This window comes from Peromyscus eremicus, chromosome 18 (genome assembly GCF_949786415.1).
Source record: "Peromyscus eremicus chromosome 18, PerEre_H2_v1, whole genome shotgun sequence".
NCBI classification, from domain to species: Eukaryota; Metazoa; Chordata; class Mammalia; order Rodentia; family Cricetidae; genus Peromyscus; species Peromyscus eremicus.
The window spans coordinates 14,430,988-14,450,897 of record NC_081434.1 but is presented as its reverse complement, the minus strand read 5'-3'; the positions used below and the strand labels follow the sequence as shown (position 1 = coordinate 14,450,897).

At 40.4% G+C, this 19,910-nt stretch overlaps 1 protein-coding gene across 1 annotated transcript in view; it reads right to left on the bottom strand.

Moving 5' to 3' along the window:
- The window catches only part of Trhde (thyrotropin releasing hormone degrading enzyme), a 382,411-nt gene extending 362,712 nt beyond the window's left edge, over positions 1–19,699 (bottom strand). Inside the window, exons 1-2 of the mRNA XM_059245179.1 lie at positions 18,744–19,699; positions 6,472–6,745 (exon numbers count right to left, since the gene is read on the bottom strand). Of these exons, the coding sequence (XP_059101162.1) occupies positions 6,472–6,745; positions 18,744–19,678 (1,209 nt within the window). The 5' untranslated portion in view covers positions 19,679–19,699. The remainder of the gene's footprint in view (positions 1–6,471; positions 6,746–18,743) is intronic.
- Positions 19,700–19,910: the final 211 nt, after the last annotated feature.

Genomic DNA, 19,910 nt, shown 5'->3' with positions numbered 1-19,910 from the left:
CAAATGACTGGTAGCTCACAGCAACACTGTTCAAATTCTTAGAATGAATCAGAAAGAACACTCAGCCCCTGTCTTGCAAAAGAGGAGGAAGATTTAAAAAAAAAAAGACAGTGGAGAATGTGATCAATATAATCATTAATAATGGAACAAACAGATCATGTAACCTCTTGGGGGAGATGTGATTACTATTAACAAATCCACCAACATGAGACCACCTGCTACAAGGAGGCTCTATTGTAGATGGTCCATATGTGAGCCCTAAGGGAGATTCCATATGACAGTCGATATTAAGTAGAAATACTTAGTAGAGATGCTCTCACTCTTTTCCCATCTATTAGCTATACCCAAGAAATGAACTTCTCGAGCCAAGACCCTAGATACTGCAAAACAGAAGTCACCATGGGCTCAGCATTGTTCAAACGCTTGACCCACAGAATCCATAAACACAATTGTTTTATTGCTAACACTTAGAATGATGTCTAATTCAGCAATATAAACTTGAATCAAATGTTGGAAGTAGAGTCTTGTCATAAAGAAAGTTTAGAAACATGTGGCATTGGCTTTGGAGCTAGACTGTGTGCAACAACTAGAAAAGCCTTGGCAACAGCAGGAGTTAGCAGTGGTCCTTAAGAGGTGGGTGGCGAAGACTTGGAGGACAATATGTCAAATATTATTAAAAACTGAATAAAAAGCTGGGGAGACAGTGCAATGGGTAAGATACTTTCTATTCTAGCATGAAGATCATAGTTCAGAGCCCCAATAGCCCACGTAAAAGCCAGGTACTATACATGTCTGGTTAGCAGAGGCAGGTAGATCCCAAAGGCTCACTGGCCAAACATTCTAGGTGAGATGATAATCTCAAGATGCAGTGAGAGTCCTTGTCTCAAAAAATAAAGAGCAATAGAGAAAGACACACAACAATCTCTGCCCTCTCATGAGCACGTGTGAGTGAGCAAACCTGTACATCTAACTTGCACATACACGCACATACCATACAGAAAAAATTTAAGCAGAATAAAAGGAGGTTTTGTTATATAGTATATATAACAAAGGGTTTACACTTGATGACCTTAGGTACAAAGAAAAATAAGGTATGTAACTACAGAACTAAATTTTTGTAGCTAAAGAGATTTCCAGGCAAAAACTTGAAAGTGACACCCGGGTCTTCTCACTGGCTGTGGATTTTATAAAAAGAGAAGATATAAGCTTAAGAATAAACGGTCTAATCTCCACCAAAATTTAGAAAAAGTATAAAAGAGCTAAGATTCTTTGAATTTGAAAATGTAAACACTTTCTCCTTTTTAGCCTCATTAGATTGGAAGAAGATTATTAAAGAACAGTTTCAAGAAAATAGTAATAATACAGATCACCATCATGAAACACGGCCTGAGGCTAAAAGCAAGAGCCACTGTTCTCTAAACTCTCAGATTCTCTTGAAGTAGCACCCCAAGGCTTTTTCAAAAGATAAACGTCTTTACAAAAAGTTTTAAAAGATGTCTCATGAAGTCTCTCTGTTAAACAATGAGTATATGACAACCTATATTCCACAAAGCCTCAACATAGACACAGATTTATCTTAAAGACATCTATGGGTCTACTGTTGTCTGAGAGAGTGAATATAGTCTGATAGATTAAAATCCAATAATGATTTTCATTAAGTATACTTGCTTAATTGTAAAGTCACAGAGCCTGTGAAATCCGATTTTGCACATATCAGAATGGAGCTGAGGTTATCCCAGTTGTAGACACAAACAGTTTTGCATTTGGAAAAGGGTTTCTTCAAAGGCAAAATTAAAAGCCCAAAGGATGAGGTCAAATGCCAAAAAAAAATCCACCCACAGGGAACAGCACTGAACCATAGCTAAGGAATTGGCAAGACTGACCAGTTGGATTTCAGAATTGCTACAGGCCATTGACTACTGGATCTTCACCCTATATTCTATTCTGGAATACAGATGACTATTATAATCATCTTCCAACTTCACCCTTGCCCGTGGGTTGGGAAACAGGGAAGAAAGATAAATTACTTAGTGGTCTTTATAACAGGTCTTCTGAGTGAGAGGAGATACCGCCAAGGAAACCAAATCTGAGTCAACACATTTGCACCTGAATATCTCAGCTGGCTTGTATGATTGCAGATCTCAAATGTTAGCATATATTATTAACAGGATGATGCTCATTAAAGAGTGTGTGTGTGTATGTATGTATATTATATATATATATATATGTATGTATGTATATATGTATATACTATGTGGATTTGAGTGTAAATAGTTTGTGAACAGAGAGCAGACTGTTCATTTTAAAATAAGACCAACAATTCTTTGGCATTCTTTCCATTAAGAGCTGGCAAGTATCCACTCTTCTGTTGAGCCTACACTATCATTGGTAACTAACTTACAAAAAAGAAAAATACTATGTCATAGAAACAATAAAATGTGATGTCAGAAACAGCCCCATATAGATTTATTATAGCCATCTAGGCATTTACTTTTGGTGTTTATTCTGGCTAATTTTATGTCAATTTGATATAGGCTAGAGTCATCTGAGATAAGGGAACCCCAGTTGAGAAAATGTCTCCATCAGATTAGGCTATAGGCAAGCCCATAGAGCATTTTCTTAATTAGTGATAGATATGGAAGGGCCCAGCCCATTGCAGATGGTACCATCCCTGGAATGATGGTCATGGATTCTATAAGAAGGCAGGATATGAGGAAGAAATATGAGAGGCAAGCCAGTAAGAAATAGTCCTCCATGGCCTCTGCCTCAGTTCCTGCCTGTGGGTTCCTTCCCAATTTGAGTTCCTGACTTGGCTTTCCTCAATGGATTGCAACTAATACATAAGCAAAATAAACATGAGGGATACATAAGCCAAATAAACCTCTCCGAGTTGCTTTGGTCATGGTGTTCCATCACAAACCCTAATTAAGACAGTGTTCTAAACTGCCATGTAAGAAATTGAATCTCCCTGATACTACCATGTTTTAAGCAAGCCTGGGCCATGCAGATACCACACACAAATGCCCCAGCTGATATCTCAGGAGACTGATAATAAACATGATTAATAAATCCAAACAAATAGGATTCCAGGTGGTTCTGACCTTGGTTGTAAGAGGCCAGTCATCTTGTCACCCCAACTGAGATCCAGACAATACTGAGCAGAGACAAGTGGCTTCCACTGTGCACTTCAATTCTGTACCATGGAAGCTCTAGACATAATACACTGGACGTATCATGTAGATCCCTTTTAGAGCAGTTTGTTTTGCAAATATAGGAACCAGAACAGCACCGTAAGGGAAGAAGTCATATTTTCAGTTTTCAAACTAGAAAAGGGAAACCTTAAGTAATAAACCAAGGTCACAGAAAAGCAGGGCAAGAACTCAGAAACAGATATATCTGATGATAAAACCCCATCTGTAGTCATCCTACCACACCAGTTTTCATATAGACTTCCCTACCTCTATATCTCTTCCTGATAATATTTCCCCAACCAAGCACAGTGTGCACATAGCATCTGCTTCCCTAGGACCAAATCATCATTCAAAGTCTTACTAACTCCACTCTCATCCATGAGATACATGCCTACACTGCAACGGTTAGTGATTTCTCTGTCTTCTAGTGGTCATGGAATTGTTTTCCTCCAACTGGACAATTAATGAATACTAGTGATGCTAATTCATAATTGGTGAGTTTGTTGTTTTCCTTATGTATGTGCAGACCCTGATTGTCCTCCTGAATTGTGTTCCTAGATTAAGGCTGAACTGTAATTGTGTACAGGACTGTAGCAGGTAATATATAACTGTGAGGTGGACTGAGCACAAGAGAACAAAACCAATCTGGAGTATGTTGCCATGAGAAATAAATGTCAAATGTAAATGCACTGGTCACCACCTAACATCAGCCCATTGACTTTCTTCAGGGCATAAATCACCACCTTACGTGTTACATATGTGAATGATTCTTGCCTCTCATTAAAACATAAGATCTCTGGAAGAAATAAAGTTTTGCTGTGTGCTGCTGTTTAGCCAGAGTCTATCCAGTATCTGCTGTAGCATCCAGTCAATAAATGTCTGTGGAAGGAATAAATGAAGGAGAAAATATGACAGAATACAGATGTGAGTCAAGTGATATAAGATCTTTTGATACTTCAGGAGGGAGCAGAAATGATTTTATGTGCAATCTTTCAATTTGTAAATATTAACACTATTTAGAAAAAGATGGTAAGCTGTTTTAGAAATGGATAAACACAATACATTTGCAGATTAGGATTAACTATTTAATTTGCATTTGCAGCCCCTGTACCAGGAGTATCTTAGACCCTTCATCTTTGTAATTATTCTGAATGGTGTTTTGCAGAGTGTAGGCAGTTTGAAAAGCAGATATCAACGGCAATGATGTTGGCTCTAGGACTCAGCTCCGTATTATTAATATGCTACTCAAGTTCCTTCCTCATAGCTCCAACAAAATTGCTGCAGCTTCTGATCTAAACTGACCACCTGGACCTCACATGACCATCCCACAGCCAGGATTCTAAAGCTGAATCTCTTCTCCTTCCATCTGCTAAGGGTTGAGAAATGTCATTCCCATGTGGCCCCCAGTAATAAAGGGGAAAGTCAGTGAGAAGAAACTAGATTGCATTTCAAAGGGATGACAGAAAGAGAGCGGAGTTGCAAACTGTATTTCCACAGTTGATAAACAAGGGCTCCCAGTGGCAATTCCGCTTTCCCTTTTACTGATTTTGGCATTTTTAGATTATACAGTCTGAAATTTTCTTTCAGTTGACCTTTCAATGTTCTCTGATACTACATTTTCTTTTCTACATTAAAATTACTAATCATAAATGTTAAACTATTTACTGATCACTTAGAGAATCTTAACAATAAAAAGTCACATCTAAAAAAAAAACTAGAGTGGTTTTACAAACAGATCTGAGCAGCAAGCATAATTATGTAGGGCTGAGGATACTTTCATGGTCCTCTAAACAAAGTATACCAGGCCGAAGCATTTCCAGGATACTTCGTGCTAGCTGAGCCACTGCAAGTCAATCATCAACTTTTGAAGACACAAAAGGAAATGAGATGTCTTCATGTTCCTTTTCTGTGTATGGTCCAAAGAGTTCAGCCTTGAAATGTCCATAGAAGACATCAACAGGCGTCAGAGGAATTCAACATTTCAAATTATTATAAGTCCAAAGAGGAAAGTGCCTGCTAGCCCTCTATACTCAGCATTTAGGGTATTATTTTAATGATTACACAGATGAATTCACTCCGCAGTTCTTCAATAATGGCATTAATTTTGTATGCAAGCAGATTTTATTTTTTTAAGCAGGCTCCACAGTGATTTAAATGAAAAGTAACAGTGAGGAAAAAAATTCCTTAGCCAAAACTATTTTTCAAAATTCAAGTTATTATTGAGCTGTGAATCCCTACAGATTGAAAACGTAACTTTCTACTCACTCATTCTGGTATGCTCAAGGAAAATGGAATACAGGAGCAATGTGGAGGGGAAGATCACCAGACAAATTCTCTCAAAGACATGGAGGTTAAGTGGGAAAAGAGATTCCCTGAGCACAGGAGAGAAAGCCCAAACCTTGGAGAACACACCAACAGGTTTGACTTGTGGTTTTTGACCCTGGGAAGGTTACTTAATCTATTTAAACTCCAACTACTCCTGTGGGGAAAGGAGAAACATAGAGTCTTTATAATTAATGTGAATTTAAAATAAATGCATAGTTGTTGTGGAAGAAATTGAAATGAAGAAGAAATTGCTCATCCATCATGGCAATAGAAAAGTGCCTGGAACATCTTAATGTCACTAAGGAGGGCCACCAAAGACAAGCCACTTGGTCCTTATCATATGCAGACAATGCCTGGAGTACCTCACACTACCTCAGAGGAGTAAGTGAAATAACTGTACAAGGTAGGATGATATTGATTCTACAAAGCCTCTTGGACTTTAAACTATGCTAAGCACTATAAATGAATATCAACATACATAGTAACTGTACCATCAAATGCATGGGAAGGACAGACACAAAGTCAAGGTTAGGGTTCCGATGGAGAGGATTTCAGGAACTACTACTAGAGAGCTTTGAGTCTCTTCGCTCTTCTCAGATCTTGCTAATATGGATGTGGAGTTCATTGTATCCTTTGGTACATTTTCTATACATTTCAAAAGAAATTCATAATAGAAAGATGGAAGGGGAATTAAGGAATTTTCCAGAAAAGTCAAGAGCTGTTCTAGGCATACCCAGGCCTGGGATGGAGAGGAGGAAAACAATAGAAAATAGAGTGTAGGGGTGGGAAAGTTCCCATCTGACTTTGAAACAAGGATTACATTTACCCTCCAGTAACTAAAGACTTTGGCTGTGTCGGATGTGAAAGCAGTACACATGATGCCTGTGAACCTAGAAATCTGGTTACTTTGAAGGGTATACATTATCCAAAGCATCATTAGGCTGAAAATACTTACTACAACCCCACTCTTGGTAGTAGTTTCTCGGTACGTGAAGTTGCAAATCGCCCAGGCTAAATAATATGTGGACATGAGAGGAGTCTGTGAAAAGTGGTCTGTTACCCATCCATCTTCCTCAAACACAGATGTCTCCACTGGCATATTGGATAGAGACAAATAGGTGGCTTGATGCTTGATGCTGATTTTGAAAGTGGCCTTGTAGATTGGCTCGTCGAAACACGGAAACGCCTTCCTGGCATGCGTAGGTGAGAACTGAGTAACACCAAGGAATCTGGGGGAAAAAAACAAAAGAAAGAAAGAAAAAAGAGGAGAACATGACATGCCAATTACATGTATTGCTTCAATTAAAGTAATGACCCTGTTGCACACATCAGACGGTATATTTTGATAAATCTGAAAATACCCATTTTTTTCTAAACTATACCTCTATCTGTGAATAACATAAAAGTACAGTTCATGTATAATATACTGCCCCAACAATAAAAGTTCTTCAGGGAAGTTTTTGTCTCGATTAAAGTAAACTCTCTAACCCCAGAGCAATCCTTGTTGGATGACACACTACACTCTACAGAGAAACAACTCACAAGCACATTGGCAAACACTGAGAAATAATGGCTCTTTTATTGTGTATATCACATTCCTCCTGAAGCCTAGGGCAACCAGCATATAGAGATAGTGAAAGGTAAATCCAAACACTCTCCTCAAATGGGGTGGGGGTTCTTCTAGACCTTCACTGGGAAATACCTATACCCTCAAATCTATACCCTGCAATCTACTTATGTTAAAATAAATGACTTTTGATATCTACTAAATCGTGGTCTGAATTTTGGCTCCAAGACTTCTTTTAGCCACACCAACATTGATAATTCTAAAACTCCCCCAAAATAAGGAAATAGACACTTCTAAATATCTCAAATGGGGGATCAAAGGGGTATAAAGCCCTCATCACTACGAATAGCTACAGCAGGCAGGCAAAGAGCAGCCATCAAAGGTTCATGAGCTCTTCATCCTTTCTTACCACTATAATTTACATTTGCACTGCACAGTCCAGAGAGTACTGATTTTTAGGAAAATGGTTCACCCTATACATGGCTTCATTTGGGGGCAGGGATGAAGTTACCCACAGTCAGCTGAAGTCCAGAAATATTACCTTAGTGTGATGGAACTTAAAATATATGGTGAGGTGAGAGTATATTTATACAGCTTTTGATATAGCATAGTATTAGAATTTTATATTGTATTACTAGCTGCTAATCTCTTGGTATTTCTAATTTATAAATTAAATTTTATCCTATGTATATACACACTGAAACAAATATAAAATATATAGTGCTCAGGACTTCAGGCATTCACTGAGGGTCTTAAAATGTGTTTCCTGTATGTAATGGGAAACTACTATGATACACACACACACACACACACACACACACACACACACACACACACAAATAAAATAAATATATAAGCTATCTATATAATATATAAACAAAACATGTACATATATCAAATACCTACATAGACTTGATACATACATATGTATCAAATACATACTTTCTGATAAAGTTGTATTTTATTAAAAGTAATCAGAAGAAGCTGCCTCATGCTTTCATAATCTACAGTTGTAAATGAAGACATTCAAGTACTTTAAGGACACTTATAATTAAGAAATAATTTATAATAAAAGCTGAAGTTTTGAGTTATACAATCTGCTGTAAGGCAAGTCAGTATCAGACACTTCATAAGACATTCATAAATTCTCAAGTTGTTTCTTTCAAAGGTTCTTTTGTCCATGAGTAGCTTTCTACACCCCACTCTCTATTGCTCAGGGTATATGTGGCTACTGTTACATGATACACTTCTATACAGAACTTAAACTTGGCTTCACAATTAATTCTCAGCCTAGGACACAGGAAGACGCTACCAATCACAACATGTAGACATGCATCTTGAATTCGATTTGCTATCCAATCTCTGTAAGTTGCTGTGTGTACCAGATCTTATTAGCTATCTCTAGGTAAATGAGGTGTGAATATTCACACAATTTTAAAAAGTATGGAGTTTATATTTATGACCGGGGTTTTACATTTTAAAGTTTCACTTTTGAAATAAAGCAAAAAGAAGGCTTGTAAAAATTGACTGTTCAGGGAGGGTTGAGAGTATCTTGGAAACAGTACTAGGCTCCCTCATCCCAGACCTGGTTAAGTCACTTAACTGCCTGAACTTACATTTTCATTTGTAAAAAGAAAATATTGTTTTCTTGGCCTTTCTCGCCAAACTCCCAAAATGATAAAATGTAATAATATGTCATAAAGAAGTTTTGGTTATAAATCTGCATACAAAGTACTAAAGTTGAGAGAAAAATTAGAAACAAATTACCCCACTCCTATAAATTTCTAAAATAAAAATGTACACCCAGTAAAGCTTGTCCAAAGACACACAGGCAATTGGCCCAAAGCTTGATCTAGAACTCACATGTCCTTGATCCAAATAAAAGATAAAAACATTGCAATAAAATTAATTTTTAGCGATAACATAAACATGGTCTAGCTCAGCTCTGGGTAATAATGAATATTCTTTAAAATGTTATGGGAATCACAATACTCTTCTAGTTATTTTCTGCTGATAGTAATACAATTTTGCATAATGAAATGTCAGTACCTTCATGTTAAAATGCACTCACTTACAGCTCGGTCTTCCTGCACCTTTATATCACAAAATGCATGAGAATCTTATCTTTCCACTTATTAATTAAAAAAAAAACTACAGAGCTTGGTATTCCTCTCCTGGGACTATTTAAAAGATACTATGAATTGTGTATATGAGGAGAAACATTTCCTTTTAGCATCCAAGTATCTGAGCACTCCAATTGCAATCTTTGAATAAGTAGATAAACTCTGCCGTGGGAAGCTTCTCACTGTATTAGGTACTTGGGTCATTTTTAAGAGGGTGCAGCCATTTGTCCCTAAAGTCTTCACAATCAAATTCCACATGCATGCGTGTGTGTGCACGCACATGCACACGTACACACGCACACAGAGAGAGAAACAGAAGAGAGAGAACACCAACAGTTCTGTAAGAGTTTATCATCAAAGACATAATTAAAATGTTTTAGTTTTTAAGTATAAAAATAAAAGATGTCTTTGACATTAAGTAAGCAATGGGTAGGAATTTATTAGAGGTAAAGATCTAAATATGTCTGGGTCCATGAGAAATTAATAAGCCAGATGTGTATGCATAGGAAACACATTGTGCAGTCTCTTTTTGCCCTACTTAGTAAATAAATATGATAGGGAAGGTAACAGTTTAAATCAGGGCTGAAAAGAGCTATCAAGATCATCCGGTGACTTTTTCTGCAATTAATGTTCTTAATGAATTCATACACACACAGTATATATCTATGCAAAGAGGGATACCATATATTCTGATAATGTCTAAATGAGGAAATACCAATTTCACAGTCTGGCACCTGAGAATGATTGCAATAGAATTTCAATGTGGTATTTAGAAAAATCAAAAGAGGTCCCTTGGTAAAGAAAAACAGCTAGGCTGGGTTGCATTTAAAGTCTTGTCCAAGCTCAAGATCTCATAACTAGACAATTAGAAATAAAATATTCCTCCAATCAGGTGAGTTTCCTTTAAAAAGCATTAAAGGACACTAGCACTAAATATAGATGTTGCAAGTTCTTCAATGTATTTACTCCTCTCAATAAATTCAGTTTCGAGTACTCAAAGCTTGGGAAAAAAAAGATGAATATATGTGCTACCTTCCTATAAGGAATTAAATACATATAAGCCTAAACAGGTATTATACCAGTCATCACAATGAACAAGGAAAATGTATGAAGAAGTTGTATTTGCTTAGGCGGAACTTCTCAACCTTGACATTACTGACATTTTAGGGAAGATCATCATTCATTGTGTGGGATGTGATGGATACTTATCATGTGGGGTGTGAAGCAGTCTGACCAGCCACCGAGGCCAGCAGAATCTTTTCTCCCCAGTTCAGATGACCAAAACTGTCTCTGAACATTGTAACCTTTCCTCTGAAATCAAGGTGTCTCCATTGGGAACCTATGTCCCAAATAACTCAAAGGATCTTTGGAAAAGGGGCATGAGAATAGGCCTGAGAACTTGGATGGAAGTATAGCGATCAGAAGTGAAGGGAGTGGGAGTCAACTGTATGGGACAAAGAGAAGCCCTTCTAGAAAGAGTTTTGACACCCATGGGAAGCTGCTACGCTGAAGCTGTTTTGCAGGCTCTGGTCCTATCCGATTTCAGAGTCCATCTCTTACCTCCTTCACCCTGATAACTCTATTTTCCAACAGACAGGACCAGTTTCAGGCTGATGCCCTCCACAGAGAGCAGTACCTGTAAGACTTTAAAAACATAATTTCATCCCCACTGCATACGTGTCATGATCATCTTCAGTTGGGAGAAGGGAGACTTCTTTCTCGTTTCCTGTCATTTAAAACATCAAGGAGGCTTCTAAGAAAGGGTGGTTTAAAGCAGAAAAGAATGATTTTGATGCCTGAGTTAATCTGTGGTAAGTTTGAGGTAGTGGCAGGATGCCAAGTATGAGAAACACAAGAAATTAATTAACAGATGAAACCACTTTAAAGGACAGCATAAATAGGAGACACACACACACATACACACATAAACACACACATACACTCACACAAACACATACACACAAATGTGTATGTGCAGAAAAACAGCAAAAAGAAAAAAAACAAAACAGAAGGTATCCGGGACAAACGTCTTATTGTCTATTTTCCTCTTGCTTTCTTTAAAAAAAAAAACGTCATTTTTATCTTTTAATGAATCTGCTTATTAGCATATAAAAATTCCACTCTCCAAAGTGATGCTCTGGACGTGTTATTCCAAGAATGTCACTTTAGCATAACTAGAAAAAAATGTGAGCAGGGTGCATATATTTTAATTCTCTTCTAAATCAAATTATTTGAATTTCCTAACCATTTGTCTATTTGACATTTTGGTTGAGCTAAGAGGGAGGGCTCGAATCTCGGTGTTGCCTCCGAAGGGTACACAGAATTGATTTCTTCTTATTTCTGCGGAAGTTCACCAGGCAAGCTACTCATGTCAGGTCATTAGGACGACATTTAGCAGAAGTAATCCATTAACGTTGGTTGATATTGCCAAGAAATTACAGTATGTGATACAAAACAATCCCTGCTCCGTTGATTTTCAGTTCTGCCTTTTCCTAAAGGTAAAATGCGCAGAGGAAGGAAGCATTGGCATAACACTTAGCGTGGAGACTGATTCATGACTTTTCAGTTGGAATCCAGCGGAACCAAAAGACCCTCACACATAGCAGGACGTGTTTACCAGGTTGTCCTTTGGCCTCAACTCGGCCCACCACACATACCAGGCAGTGGGGGGAAAAAAAGTAATTTTTAGACTTAACCCCATGGCATTAGAACTGCTACTGCTATTCCAATGTCATAACAGCTCAAGGTCAGTCTTAAGTGCCACCACCCCAAAGCAGTTACAGTACTGCTGACTGTGGTGGCTAGTTTGTTAGGAAGTCCTAGAAGCTGCACACACCCTTTTAAAGTCCACCAAGTTGCAAGGTCATAGAAGTTACACACACACACCATTTCAAGTTTAGGCTGTTAATCAAAATGCAAATTGTTACTCAATGACAAAACATTTTAAGCCAAAATGGGTCTTTGTTTAGACTGTGTGTTTTTATGTACTTCAATGAGTCATTAAACCTCTGCCATTTCAGAGGAGAAGCACTCCTGCTGAATATTCAATACTCTGAGCAAATGTGTAGTCTATTTTTTAAATAACCATTTTAGTAAACTAAAAACATAATGCAATAATGCCAGCAATATGTATGTAGGAAGTGGTGCATATGTGAATAATCGTGTTATAAAAACAAAGCATAATATTCGTAACTGCTTTTCATTTATGTAGTACTAAATACTCTTATCAAAAATATGAGTACTGAGTAATGGATCACCATTGATAAAGAGTACTATCATGCACTGAAATTACTTTCCCAGGTTGTAATAATAGTATATATATATATATATATATATATATATATATATATATATATATATGAATAAATAAAGCTGGTGTCTGAGATTCATTTGTTTTAGATTGGAAACAGGCAAAGCATTATGTGAGTAGCATAAAACATTGCTACTGTCAAAACCCACACATGAAGTCCTGGGAGCAATATGTGAGACCAAGACCCATTGAGTACTTAGCATTTTTCTGCTCTCTGTGAGGGCACCATACCGAGCTTCTGTGCTCGGTGGCTGCTGGTGGGCTGTGGTGCCATAATAAAAGAGTTTTGCTTTTCTTCAGTTGAGCAGTCTTTTTCCCCCTCAGTCTTCTCTAGGTTTTTGTTTTGTTTTGTTTTGCGTTGTTTTTGTTTTTGTTTTTTATCTCAGCCTGGGTTTCTGTTGCTCTGCCTTTCTTGTCACTCTTCTTTCATGGTAGCAAAGCTTTGCTTCTTCTCCCTCTTGCCTCCTTGAACTCTGCTTGGGCAGCAAAACCAACAGTGGACAGAGGAAGGAGCACTGTGACGATTCCTTGACTGTGACCTCTGCCCCAATACCCACAGAGTGGAAAAATGTCAAAACAGAAACATGTCAGTCCTAGACCACCTTGTACCAGCCTGCCTGCATAGCAGTCATGGAAATGGTTCAATAACATTTAATATCCACAGACGTTCTTACAAACTATCAGACATGATTCTCAGTGTCCATGCAGTCATCACAGCAACCCTATAAAACAGTGCCATTATTCCTGTTTTCCAGAGGAGGACCCCCAACAAGACACAATGGAAAACTGGGCCAAGGTCACTGAAGTAGTCAATAACAGAGTTAGGACACAGAGTCAAGTGGACAGGTTGAGGAGTCTCCTGCTTGAGGAGAATAACCACACTAAATATACATACAGCATACATGCATAAATACATACATACATACATACATCTCTCTCCAGCAGAACAATAATACAATAATAATGTAAAGAAAAAGATAACTGATGGTACTCCTTCTTAACTTCTTCTGATTGATGTCTATATATTTATTTATTCACTTTTCACGAGAAAGGTTCTATACCTTTACAGTAAAACATTATCCTGGATGTATGTGTGCACAGGGAGGACTCACTCACACCCTTCCTGCACACTGATAACAGGGCTCCCTATAAGTCAGGACTTTCCAGGCACACCAAGCCCTAGAGCTGGAGAGGGCAGGAAGCCTGGGCCCTGCACCCCACCCAGCCCCTCACTACACCCTACAGCTGCCACCATCATCAAACTGTGCTTGTTCCAGAACCTTCTAAGAGTGTCTGGAAAAGCAGGAAGAACAGGGAGCACACTTTCACCCTCAAATTGTCACCGATGCAGGCCTAGCAAAACTCCATCAGTGACAGGAGCACCCACTTTCCAGAGATGAAAAGAGGGCGGAGAGTTTTGAAGAAGTAACAAAAAAAGAAAAAGAAAATGAAAGAAAAGTGGGCATTGCTGTAGATCTGGAAATATTAAAGAATATATAAAAATTAAGAGAATAGTAACAATGTAATGGTGGTGATGGGAACGGTAGAAATGGTTATGTTGGTAGCAATGAGGATTATTGTTGCTGGGGCTGGGGTGAACATAAGGACAAGGAGTGATGACCTGGCTTGCAGACTGTGGAGCATTTATGTTTTAAAAGTGAATTATTTGTTCCTTATCGTTTTTGTATTACTCTTTGAAACCATATTTGACGTGATGAGTACCATTCATGTCGTCATATCGACCAGCCTCAGTAAAGCCAGACCATTCTCTGTACAGTTGCCTCAAGCCTATCCACACATACAGTAGGAAAAATTAGTTTAAGAAAACAATACATTGTACAAACCTAGAATATACTGGGAAAATCAATAACAGATCCATTTTCATTTGAGAGACATCCACAGCAGATAGGATCTGTCCCAAGTTGCACTGAATACATAAAAACATACTCCAACTAACTTAACTTCTTCAAAGGAACTAGGTACTCTCTCACTATCCAAGGTGTTCAAATGAGATGGTAATATAAAAAATAAATAAATAAATGATTGAAAATAAAATGTCACAAGATGAGGACCAGTGGTGAGAACTTTTCTACCAGAATGAATCATTATTTAATGACCAGGGCTTTTGTTATTGTTGAACTATGACCAAAATGCAGTACTGGACTCAGTTTTACCAAATTGCTATATGTGTCTGGCAGGAAAACACTGAGCCAAATCTATCAAGGAAGCATATAAAAATGGTTTCTCAGCAAGTAAGTAAATAAATGTCCTCTGGATTTTTTTCAGCCTGCAGACTTCTAGAGAGGGAGAAAGGGTCATATATATTCCCATTTACTCATGTGAAACTCACTAAAGTGAGCAGGAGGAATGAGGTTTCTTCAACATCAAAACAATGTCCTGGGCTTCCTGTCATTTACTAATATCATGATTGGTTGTTAATTAAAAAAATATAGAGCATCAAACTGTGTACAATAAAATCACAAAGGAGTATCTGCCACCAAGAAACAAAATCCATCATATTCCACAGATTTTGACGAAAGAATGGCCCCCAATTCCCTTTGAGAACCACAAGAATTATTTCTTCATTTTTTCAGAGATCATGGCTTCTCTGTAAACAATCCTTTATAGAAAAAGAATGTCTATTTTTATTCTGTCTTCTGTCACTTTGGCATGTTATAGACCCAATCAAAGTTTGTCAAAGAAAAATAGTCTACTTTCCAAAAGTGAATAAAATGTTCATTTACTTTGGGTAAATTTCCGCCTTCAATTCGACCATCTGGATCTAAATTAAGGTACCCTACTTTGAACATGGGTGTGCACACCATCTGGCTACCCAAAAGCGGCAATTACTTCAGGTAAATGAACATTTTGCCTAATTCTAAGCAAGTGTATTCTCCTATACGAGACGATGGCATAAATACACACCCCTTTTATCTGCCTGCTGCACATCTACTTGGGAAAGAGTAAGTATGCATTCTGACTAAAGGTGATAATTTATTATATGTGTGCAAACATCTTAATTTTAAGGTAAGTTGCTCTTTCCAGTATTCAACAAGTGACAGGCTTTCTCCTAACCAACTGAATAAGTAAGAATGGAAGATAAGCCCATGATTAAAGGATCTTGGGTTTCATTGAGAAGTTTGTCTACCATGTGGGAAACACAGTCTTCCCTGTAGGGCAGACCCAGGCGCTCCTCAACACATAGTGGAGGTTAAAATTTTCCAGGTCAATTGTACACAGCACAGCACAGCACACAGGCTAATCTTCCCTCGCTGAAGTTTTTTTCTTACTGCTGGGGAGGTTGGTGAACACCTAAAAAGTCATCACTCAGGAGTGTTAGGCAGGAAGACCATGAGCTGCAGGCCAGTCTTTCCTTTGTCCTGAGACTCTTTCTCAAGAAAACAAATGAAAAGGAAATTCCTTCTCCTGGATCTCTGAGAAAGGAGACAAAGAATAAGACTGATCAGATAGTGATGAGCTACTGCTTCCAACAGGCTAAACAAAGTAAGGAAGCTGTGGGGTGGCTCTTCTAAGTATTTCAAGTTATTAAGTGTAACTACTGTTGGCTGATTAAATATTTGTTTTCATTACAGAAATTATCCTATAATTAAATTGGCAAAAATGATGATTAACTAAAGATCAAGATATGTAATCATTAATCAAATGAAAATTCTGTTTGCATCTGTGTCCTTTTAGAAAGTGGGCTTTTAAATGCCAATTTACATTGAATTTTTAGTACAAAATCATTATCAATAAAAGACCAGCCTTGGCTGAGTTCCTAATATTGGTCAGCTTTAAATCCTCTAAGTAACTATAGTAAAAGAACAACAAAAGCTAAGGGATGGAATGTTGGTATACTTATGAAATTAGTAGACTATTTTTGCCTTCTCTACTCCAGACATAAAAAGCCAGGAAATTAGAATATTCACATTGCTGTTGGGATAAAAACTTTCTCTAAGATGGTATTTAGAAATAAATCCATCCTGGGATTTCCCAAACATTGAATCCTGCATTTCTGTTGGAAAGCATGTGTGCATCAGGTTAAACTTCCAGCCAAAGTATTTACATCTCTAGGGAAAACCAAAGAAAGAAGTCTGAATACAAACATGGACTGTGGGTACAAGAAATCCGTGACAGGGCAAGTGGAAACATCTGGTCGCTTTTAGAGTCCTCTTAATTTGAAAGCACTGACCAAAACAAGCTGAGTTCGGCCAAATACATCTTGGCATGGCTTAAGAAAAAAAAATACAGAATCTGAGAGGGAGTTTGTCTTTTTTTCTCACCACAGTAAGATGTATCGGTGAGGATGTACAACTCTCTCTATTGACACTTCAACATGATGAACCTGTTTCCAAGCATAACATGAAAATCTGCTTCCTGTGCCTTTACTGCACATTTTATATCACTGTGGGCTTTAAAGAAAAATGTTTTTAAGCTGTAATCTGTGCTAGAGATAGTGGTGGAGAAGGGTTTAAACTATCCATCCAGATCTTGGGTGTTAGAAAATGAATAATTTATGTATTGATGTATAGACAGTTGTACCTACCACACAGCTGCTAACACAGGGAGTCTTTCTGTGGCGTTCCCTTCACAGCAGTCTACAAATGATAAAACTTTGGTACACTTCCACACTACAGGGAGATTTTCCCAGCCTCTAACACAGTAACTGTTTCTGAGAGTTTCCGAGCACCAGGAGCTGTGGTCCAGGGCTGGCTGGGCAAACCAAAGTTCGAGTTCCGGTTCTCTGTTGACAGCCTGTTGACCTCAGGTGCCCTGTGCTGGGCTGAGCCCTAGTGTCCTGCTGTTAGGAGGCTCACTGAGGAAAGAGGAGGCTCTGCCTCATTACTTACTAATGACCAGTCTACCTACAGGTAACGATTTCATTTACTAGTTCACTCTGACTGTTCATCTGCCCTACAGTCATTTAATTAATTGAAGTTATTTGAAATGCAATGAAAAAACAAGACTCATTCATACATTCATTCAACAGTATAGGTGGAAGCTGACCACAGGACACTCATTTGAACTTTGAAGCACTATAGGACAGGCCTGGCCTTGGGTGAAGTGCTTTTCAAGGCCATATTGATCGATCCTATAATGGAGAGTGGGACTATTATTATCACCAAGTTAGACTTTAAAATATGAGCTCTGGGGCCAAATTATCTAGGTCTCACTTTGTGATCTAAGTCAAGCTATGACTTTGCTGCTCCTCCGTTTTCCCACCTGTAACACAGAGAGCGCTGACAGCCACATGAACCCCATAGGGATCCGGTGAAACTTAGTTCACCGGGAGTGCGCAATCAACGCTAGAAGCAGCTGTCAATCATTGCCAAGCATTGTCAACTTCGACCCTTTCCTCAAACTCTCCCCACAGCTATTAGAACTATGAAGATCTGGACACGGAGTTGCTTGTTCTAAAGAAAGCCCCCGCCTCACAAAAACAAAGAGAATGTAGCCCAAATCTAAAGTCAGCAAAGGAACTGGAGACTGGCTGCTAGCTTTCTCTCCCTTCTGGGTGTAGTCATTTCTATTGGCAGCAGCTGAGGAACCTAATGGAGACAGGAGCCCTCCGGGAGACATCACAGTGCCTTAGAAGTCCCTCTCTCTGTGATTTTGACCATGGCAACTGCAGTTCCAGATCCCAGCCCCCCCCGTCCTGCTTTCCCCTCGAACTTCTCTTTGTGATCCAAAATCTCAACTTGCAATTTGGTAAAACTTCACAAAGCCAACCCCTGGGCTGTGTTCTGGGTCTCCCAGGAGGACAGAGAGGTACTTATTCACAGCCAAGGGAGGTGCACCTGTTCAGGGGAGGGGGCGTGTCTGTCCTGGCCTGATAGCTGGGTTAAGCTGCTACCTGCTCAAAGTTGTTGGTTTTGTTGGTGGTGGTGGTGATTTTTTTTAACTTGTTATTTAGATAACCAGCAATCTTAAGGGGAAAACGGCAAAAACCCAGATGGGCAGGTCAAGAGGAGCAAGATTCGAACTACAGGAAGGGGCAACATTTATCATCTTTTAGTATTGCTGAGTTTGTGGACTTGGCAACAGTGAGAGGCTAGACATCAGGGAGACCCCTAGGGTTCCAGAGGACCCTCACCTTGACTTCCTTCCCCCAACCCCGGGTTTCTAGATATTGGAAGCCAACGGGGTCCGCAGGTCGCCTGCGCTTTCTCAGCAGTGCGAGCCGCCTGGCGGGGTGGGGCAGCGCGGGGCACCGCCTCCCTCCATACCTTCTCTCCCCGTGGAGCACGTAGGAGCTGCGGAAGAAGCCGAGAAGCTCGTTCTCTATCAGGGCATTGTAGATAATCTTTAGGTTGTAATTCCTCTGCGCGTCCAGGGTTCTATTCAGCACCACCACCAAGACCTGGGTTTGTGGGTAGAGGAAAAAGCCGGCTACCGGGACAGCCCCGAACGCCCGGTCCTCCGCCACTTGCACCTTCTCCACCGCCACCCGGGAGGCGTGCAGCACCACGTAGCGGGTGGCGTTCCGGCACGCGATCTCCACGTTGACCTCCCCGGAGAAGGTGAAGTTCTCCATGAAGGCGGTGAGCATCAAATTGTAGTGCAGCGGCTTGAGGTGGCCGGATAGGCGCAGCTGCGTCCAAGGCTGCCACTGCTCCGGCTCTTCCTCCGACGGCGGTAGGGTAGACAGGGTCCCCGGGGTGTCCACCTCGCCGGTCTCGCGCTGCGAGGATTCCCCACCAGCGTGGTGATGGTTGCGCCGGGCGGATCCTGGGTGGCTGTTGTTACCCCCGCCGCCGCCGCCACCGCCGCGCTCGGGGAAGCCCCCGGGGCCACCGTCGGAACCCGGCACCGCCGCGCTGGCTCCACACTCGTCGAAGCGCAGGCTGAGCAGTACCGCCAGCATGGTGACCGCCAGGAGTGCCACGATGGACACGGCGAAGGCCAGCACGAGCCGCTTGTGTACCGCGATGTGGCGCTCGGTGGTGCGGGGTCGCACTCCCACCGAGTCAGCCCACGGGTCCGAGAGCCCCCTGCCGCTTGCCCGGAGCGCGGCGGCGGCGGCATCGTCTTCTCCCATGGTGGCTGCAAAGGGTGAGCTGCTCTTCTCGGCCCCCTCCTCCTCCTTCTTCTTCCTCTTCTTTTTCTTCTTCTTCTTTTTCTTCTCCTCCTCTTGCTCCCCCCTCTCGCCGTCCAGGGCCATCACACCGCCTCCTCCTCTTCCCCCGCCCCCTCCGACACCCCCAGCGGGCGGGCCACCCGGGCCACCGCCAGCGCAGTCATCGGAGAGCGCACGCGGGCGGAGGGCGCAACGCCGGCTGGGACCCTAGGGAGGCCAGCCCGGGTTCTCCGGAGACAGGGTCTGGTGGCCGGCGACGGCCGCGACGACCCCCCCGGCAGCCCCGCCTCTCTCCGGACACCAGCGGCGGAACGCG